Source organism: Chiloscyllium plagiosum, chromosome 28 (assembly GCF_004010195.1).
Source record: "Chiloscyllium plagiosum isolate BGI_BamShark_2017 chromosome 28, ASM401019v2, whole genome shotgun sequence".
NCBI classification, from domain to species: Eukaryota; Metazoa; Chordata; class Chondrichthyes; order Orectolobiformes; family Hemiscylliidae; genus Chiloscyllium; species Chiloscyllium plagiosum.
The window spans coordinates 39,558,287-39,566,113 of NC_057737.1; the positions used below are offsets into that span (position 1 = coordinate 39,558,287).

Below are 7,827 nucleotides of genomic sequence, written 5' to 3' on the forward strand. Positions count from 1 at the left end.
CTACCCTCTTCCCCCTGTCAAGTAATGTCTTGATTTCAAAATTATCATCCTTGTTCATAAGTCCTATCTGTGTAATCTCCTCCAGGCCTACAATCCTCTATAGCAGTAGCTCCTCGGGTTAGCTGGAAGGAATTCCAGATGAGGTGCTCAGTCTTGATCATTATCGAATGCATGCACTTGAATGGATTTAGCCCATCTAAGATGCATCCTGTTGTTTGTTTGCTGGAAATGTATAGGTTCAAGTGGAAAATGGCCATTTGGTTGAGGTATTTACCACTGCTGACAGTGAAATTGTACTCCACTTAAAGTCTCTGCCTTCATTCTGAGGGATGTAGTTTGGAATGCTCTTTTTTTTTGGATACTTTAGCAATTAGTAGAGCTAGAAGTATATGCATGAAACCATTTGAATTCAATTTTCTTCTCTTCCAGAAAGCTGCTTTCAAGGATGCTAATGTTTGCCTTTTTGTCTTCGACTGCATTTATTTCAATGGCGTCAGCCTCATGAACAGGTCTGTACATTTCTATCAAACCAGCATCCAGCTGAAATTCCTAATGATCCTGGATCTTAACAGACATTGGAGATTATTTAATTGTAGTTAAATGATTTTATGTTGTGCAGCTAAGACTGACTGTTCTGACTGTCATGTTTTCAAAGCCACAATCCCAAAAATAAATTGACCAAGTATTCAAAGATGTATTCCTAAAACAAAACAATAGTTTTCTCTGATCACTAGCCTTGGCAATACTAGCACATATTCTTAGTATTGCTGCAGACTAGGGAAGGCTTGAATATCTTAATATATTCTCTTGGTCAACTTGGAAATTTAAGTTTCTATCTTAAAATATAGTGGCTCAATAGCTTCTAATGTCTTGTTCGAAGTGCGGGTTGCGATGGAAGGTTGAGTTAGACTGGCCTAATGGCTTTCTTTATGTGCACTCGCATTCAGAAAAGTCACAGAGATGTTATTAATATCCTTATAGACCAATCAGTGAACGAAAGCAATTCCTTCATGACAACATGGTTGAAATCCCCAATCGGATCATGTTTTCTGAGATGAAGCATGTGACCGTAAGTATAGTCCCATTTTGAATGAAACTTTATACAAATGCCTCTCAATGTTGCAGTAACCATGACTGAATGTGAGGGTAACATCGACTTGTTCGAAGCATTTTTTAAACGGGAGTTAGTCATCAAACAGGGCACACAAAGATCTGGAAAAGGTGATTCAATGAGGAAGGAGATCGCTTCATGCTAAATTTGTGTAATGTAGTGCTTTCAATGTAGACGTATACATGATTTGGGTCAGGCACTATACATATCACAGAAGCTTTCTCTCCAATAATTGCATTCTTTCCTGAGTTCCTAATCTGCGATTCCATTTCATAGTGTCTGTGCCAATGGTGAAAATTCATAATATCAGCTCATAATCTTTGTACCTCCTGACATATATTGAAACAGTGAGCAGGTTATACCTGTCCATTATTCCTTCTCTCTTCGTGTTCTTACATTGGTAGTCATTTTGTTTTCCTGATACTTTGACAAAACCTAGTCACTAAATGCTGTCCACTTCAGCTGCTTCTGCTAGTGTATACCTATCAGTGGTACAATGGGCTGCAGTGAGGTTTCTCTCAACATACAAAGGTTTGTAATCTGTCAGACATCATACACATCCCAGCTTACACATTTAATGTGAATCATCACGATATTTGCTGAAAAGAATACATAAATGCAGCTTTGAGGGAGCATTGCTCACTCTATCCCCCTTTACCCTCTGTAAAACCCACCGCTATGATGAAAGCTTTTGGTCACCCTTCCCAATGCTCTAATAGCCCCAATTTGTCACTCGGTGTTGCTACCAGAAATGTATTAGATAAATGCAAATTTTTTTGCCCAGAACTGTTACTATTCAAACTTGAATTTCTGCTGCTCTACCTAAACATCAAGCTTTTGAAGTTGATTGTCTTGATTACAAGATAGTAACAGAAAATAGAAACCAAGGTTGTTTCTTCATTTATCTAAAAATTGCTCGTGACCAATTCTGTAGCTAATCAGTCCATTTGATAAAACATGTATACATTCCTCTGACTCTTCTAAGAAAAAAAAAAATCTTCTATCCTGTTTTGGTAGAGGGCCTCTGATTTGAGAGAGATGATCAACCGAGTTATTCAAGAGGGCCTGGAAGGACTTGTACTGAAAGACATTAAGGTGAGATATTCTCAGTGTGGGTTGTTACCTATTGCCCTGTCTTCTGCAAGTGCAAGAATTGACTGTTTATATGAAAATTATCACCAAATAATTGTGTGTAGGAGATATTTTTGGAAAACTAGTTCTTGAATTGTGGGTGTCAGTGGCAATGCAGTATTTATTGCCCATTTCTAGTTGCCCTTGTACAACTGAGTGTCTTGCTAAGCCACTGCTGATGTCGGTTAAGAGTTGACCATGTTACTGTGTGACTAAAGTCACATATTGGATGAGCATGACCCTTAGCAAATATTGTATCTATACAATCGCTGCCTCTTTAGTTCCATGGGCTTCAAAAGGTAGTATATAAATTTAATGTTACAAGTCCTCCTCACTCGCTGGACTGTTGTTTCTCTTCTCAGTTAATCTCTCCATGTTCTCCTTTGTTTTGCTGACCCTTCCTCTACATGTACAGGTTGTCCTCTTTCTTTATCCATGCTTTTCGTTTGGCAAAGTGTCAGAGTAGGAGCCAAGTTTTGTTTCCCCTGAATCGATTCACTCAAACTCCATCCCTCAACCCCCAATAACATTTTGCAGGAAGTCCTTGGCCTTTTATAGTGATCAGTTAGACACTATAGGCAAATGGGCTGAATGGTCTTAGTCCATAGAGTCATAGAGATGTACAGCACGGAAACAGACCCTTCGGTCCAACCCCTTCATGCCGACCAGCTATCCGAACCCAATCTAAACCCACCTGCCAGCACCCGGCCCATATCCCTCCAAACCCTTCCTATTCATATACCCATCCAAATGCCTCTTAAATGTTGCAATTGTACCAGCCTCCACCACTTCCTCTGGCAACTCATTCCATACACGTACCACCCTCTGTGTGAAAAAGTTGCCCCTTAGGTTTCTTTTATATCTTTCCCCTCTCACCCTAAACCTATGCTTACTCGTTCTTGACTCCCCAAACCCAGGGAAAAGACTTTGTCTATTTATCCTATCCATGCCCCTCATAAGGTCACCCCTCAGCCTCCGCTCCAGGGAAAACAGCCCGAGCCTGTTCAGCCTCTCCATATAGCTCAAATCCTCCAACCCTGGCAATATCCTTAAGTCTTTTCTGAACCCTTTCAAGTTTCACAACATCTTTCCAATAGGAAGGAGACCAGAATTGCACGCAATATTCCAACCAAGGTCCTGTACAGCCGCAACGTGACCTCCCAACTCCTGTACTCAGTATTCTGACCAGTAAAAGAAAGCATACCAAACGCCTTCTTCACTATCCTACCTACCTGCGACTCCACTTTCAAGGAGCTATGAACTTGCACTTCAAGGTCTCTTTGTTCAGCAACACTCCCCAGGATATTACCGTTAAGTGTTTTAGTCCTGCTAAGATTTGCTTTCCCAAAATGCAACGCCTCGCATTTATCTGAATTAAACTCTATCTGCCACTTCTCAGCCCATTGGCCCATCCAAGATAATTTGATGAAAGTGAATGTTCTTCATGGGCACCAGCGCTAGACCCAACCACGAAGCTGAGCTGGATTTGGACCCTGCTTGCTCCTGATTGATGCTCTGGCTGTTCAGATGCAATGTCCATCATATTTGGATCAAGCAGTAATATGGCGCTCATGGGTAAAGCTCACTTTCATCATTTCTGTCCCTCATCGTTAAAGTGTCTGATTCCCTGCAGCCTCCTCACCCTCAGTCCCACTTGTATCACTGCCAGCCGTGCGTGGAGAAGGCTTAGAGGATGATCAGTGCCCTTCGAAGCCGATCCTTTACAAATTGCTTCCTTTTAAGATCCTCTTCATTCCTCAAGTGATGTGGTTTTTTCCACCCCCAACTAACCCAGTGTGGGGAAATAACAATGTGGCTGTGCCCTCCATAGACAGGACATTGAATAGATGTCTTCAAGGGAGGTCATGCCCTCAGAGATCTTCCCCCACAGAAAGGAAGCTGATGCATTCCCATCCACCCACCCCTCTCCTCATGGCAGACAATGGAGATCAGAATCAAAGACATGGCATTCAAGTGGTGTCAGCAGGACAGAAGTAAAGCAATTATCTCAGGAAGTAAGGTCTGATTGGGGCCAGAGTGACATCCTGAACACATTTCGATCAGCATAACCAGTCAGAGAGGAATTTCTCTGTAGGCTAAGATCAGGGACAGGGTGTGGGAGCAAATATCAAAATAAATGCTCCAAGCACATGTCAAAGTCAAGAGGATCTAGTAGCAATAATCAGGTCAATGAAAAAGGAAGCAAAATAATCCAAAAGGAAGAGATGGTTTAACACCATCTCAAGTCATTGGACATTTGTCACGGTGGATTGATGGCAGGTTGATACTGACCATTGATCGAAGACAAATTGAAAGGTGTGGAGTTAATCCTGAGAAATAGTCCACTCACTAGTGATCACCAAAGGCTGCAAGAAGCTGCTCAATGAGGAAGCTGCAAATTAGGACCAGTTACGACCCTTCCATATCTTAGAATACTCCTCAAGCCCAAACACACCTCCTCCAACCTCTAACTACTTCCAGCCCCCATCCCTTTTCCTATTTCTGTTACCTTCCCCCACACCTGCAGCTCTCCCTATCTCTCTCATCTCTCTGCAGCCTCTGTCACGCTCCTGCTGCCCCTACACACCTCCATATCTGTAACCTTCAGACCTATATACCACCTTATCATTGTAATAGCCCCAGCCCCTCGTACCCTCCATGCACCCCTCGCCCCTACACTCCAACTTATCAAACCTCCTCGAGTTCCTATGCTCTGAGCTGTTTGTAACCTCCTCTTGCAACTACATCCACCCCTATCTGTGTAATCCCCTCCAGCCCCTACATATATGCCTCGCTATCATTATAATCTTTTACAGCCAGTATATCCCTCCATATCTTTGTATCCTCCTTGCTTCTGTGCTCCAAACTGTTACATAATTTCCTCCAGCCCCTACAATCCAACCTCTTAGTGATCTTCTCCAGCACTTACAATACTGTCTGTGTATAACAAGCTCCAGTCTCTTCACCCCTCCTTCTCTCTGCAATCTCCTCCAGCACCTACACTCATCTCTATCTATGTAACCTTTTTCAGCCCAACACTCTGACTTATGTCTGCAATCTTTACCAGCCTCTGTTCCTCTCCCTTCCTCTAACACTTGATCCAGCACTTATACCTGCTGTCTCTGTATTCTCCACCAGCACCAATACCTTTGACTATCAATGTAACCTTCTCCAGCATCCACATCCTTCCCTACATCTGTAACCTCCACCAACCCCAACACTCCTCCCTATCTCTGTAACCTCCTCCAGTATCTACAACCCAACCCCCATCTCTGTAGCCTCCTCTAGCCCCAGTACTCCAACCTATCTCTGTAACTTCCACCTACAATCACACTTCTCCCTATCTCTGTAGCCCTCTCCAGCACCTACATCCCTCACTATCCTTGTAACCTCGTGCAGCAGTTACAGATCTGCACATCTTTATCCTCATTGCTACTACACACCAACCTGTCATGTAATCTCTTCCAATCCCTATACCCCATCCTATACCTTCTCCAGCACCAACGTCCCTCTCTATCTCTACATCCTCATCCAATCCGTTCCTTTCCCTACCTCTGCCACCTCCTCCAGCACATACACCTCTCCCTGTCTCTAAGTTTCTCCAGAACCAGTATTCCTTCCTATCTCTAAATCTTTTTCAGCCTCTGCACCCTCTCTTTTGCTGTCACCCCCTCCAGCATCTACATCTGTCCCCATCTCTGTAACATCCTACAGTCCCTGTACTTCTCCCTATCTCTATAAAACTCTCCATTAGGCTGAGGTGGACTATGTTAGCTCAAATGGTCCATGACCGGGTGCAGGAAGTGAGAAGGCTTAACTTTGGGTCTGGAATTCTCTAGGGCAGGGGTAAGTGTTTCAAAAGCTGTTTTCTTTCCTATGTTCCTGCATCGTGGAGATGTTTGTATGCTTTCTGAGAAGTTGCAAGTGGAGAACCCTGTTAGAAGGGAAATGCAGGTTTTGATTGATTAAAATTGAATTCCAGATTCTATTTAAAAGTCATTGCTTGAGATAATTAAATACTTAAGTGTCTGGCTAACTTTCCAAACTTCAAACATGCAGAGTGACAGGATTAAACAAAAGCTGACATGATGTGGAAGAACCAGTGTTGGACTGGGGTGGACAAAGTTTAAAAAAAACACACACCAGGTTAGAGTCCAACAGGTTTATTTGGAAGTACAAGCTTTCGGAGCACTGCTCCTTCATCAGGGGCAGAATCATAGGTCACAGAATTTATAATAAAAGATCAAAGTTTCATAGAACTGATACTATGTATTGAACAAACCTAGATTACTGTTAAACCTTTAATCACATAGAATGGGATACAGATTTCAATTCATTGATATGTAAATCCTAAAACTTCTTTCAAGTCCATTCCATAGATAACTTAAGGTTTTATAAGAAAACGTGACATCTCAGCTTAGACATTGCATTAAACGTGTGAGGTTAGAGTCTGCCTGTATTCCAACCTTGAGTCAGACTGCTTCTATTTTTAAAGTGGGAATTTATGAAATGTTACATGGACTGACTGCCTACAAACTGTGTGCTTTTTGAATGAAATAGAATGTACCTGCAAATGCAAATTCACCTTATAGACTTCTGGGATTTACATATTAATGAATCAAAATATGCCTCCCCATTCTAAGAGATTAAAGGCTTAATGGCAATCTAGGTTTGTTTAATACATTATCTCAGTTGCATGACACTTTTTGATCTTTTATTATAAATTCTGTGTCCTATGATCCTGCCCCACTAACTACCTGACAAGGGAGTACTGCTCTGAAAGTTTGTACTTGGACTCTAACCAAAAGCTGACCTGCCAGATCAATCCCTGAATTGTCAGTGTGAGGCCTTGTTCAGAGTTTTAATCTGAAATTTTATGCCAACCACAGGGATTTATCAAATGTCACACTGTCTTACTGTGGCTTTCAACTGTGTCTTAAAATTTTTTTAAAAAGGAAGGATCTGCAATTAAATGAAGCTGCTGAATAGACGTGTGTGTATGTGTTGGTTTCATTGTGTTTTCACAGTTTTGAAGAGCCAGATAGCCAGCATTGTAACCCAGATGGCACTGAAATTATAAAATAATTTAGCTTCAGTGAATGTGGAAAACTGAGGGAGATGGAATTCAAAGTAGGCAAATGGGAAGTTACTAAAGTAGTGTTCTTAATGACTTCAAGGGACATACAAGTTTGGAACTATAATCAGCAAATGGCAATTGATCCCAGATTAGTTTTAATTTCTGTTTGCAGCGCTACATTAACCTGATGTCTTTACCTTACTATCATACTCCAATCCATGGTAATACCAACGAAAATAATATACAAACAATGACTGTCTCACTCACAAGTCACTTACACACGTGTGCCTCTTGCATACACAAGTAACTCAAATACACATCATGCATGTGTACTTTGCTCTCATGCCTCTCTCGCACTCATATGGCCACTCAGATGCAGACGAAGTTGTGCAATGATGTAACCTATTTAACTCACTTGTACACGCACTCACTTTCTCCCACTCCGAAACATATCACCCGCACTTTCTCACTCTCACTCTCACTCTCACTCTCACTCTCTCACTCTCAC

The 7,827-nt window shown here is 41.9% G+C and overlaps 1 protein-coding gene across 3 annotated transcripts in view; it reads left to right on the top strand.

Annotated features, from left to right (window-relative positions):
• The window catches only part of lig3 (ligase III, DNA, ATP-dependent), a 71,461-nt gene that overhangs the window by 33,971 nt on the left and 29,663 nt on the right, over positions 1-7,827 (top strand). For all 3 annotated transcript variants that reach the window (XM_043718725.1, XM_043718726.1, XM_043718727.1), the window contains 3 exons: positions 430-509; positions 982-1,069; positions 2,129-2,206. In XM_043718725.1, coding sequence (XP_043574660.1) covers positions 430-509; positions 982-1,069; positions 2,129-2,206 — 246 coding nt within the window. The remainder of the gene's footprint in view (positions 1-429; positions 510-981; positions 1,070-2,128; positions 2,207-7,827) is intronic.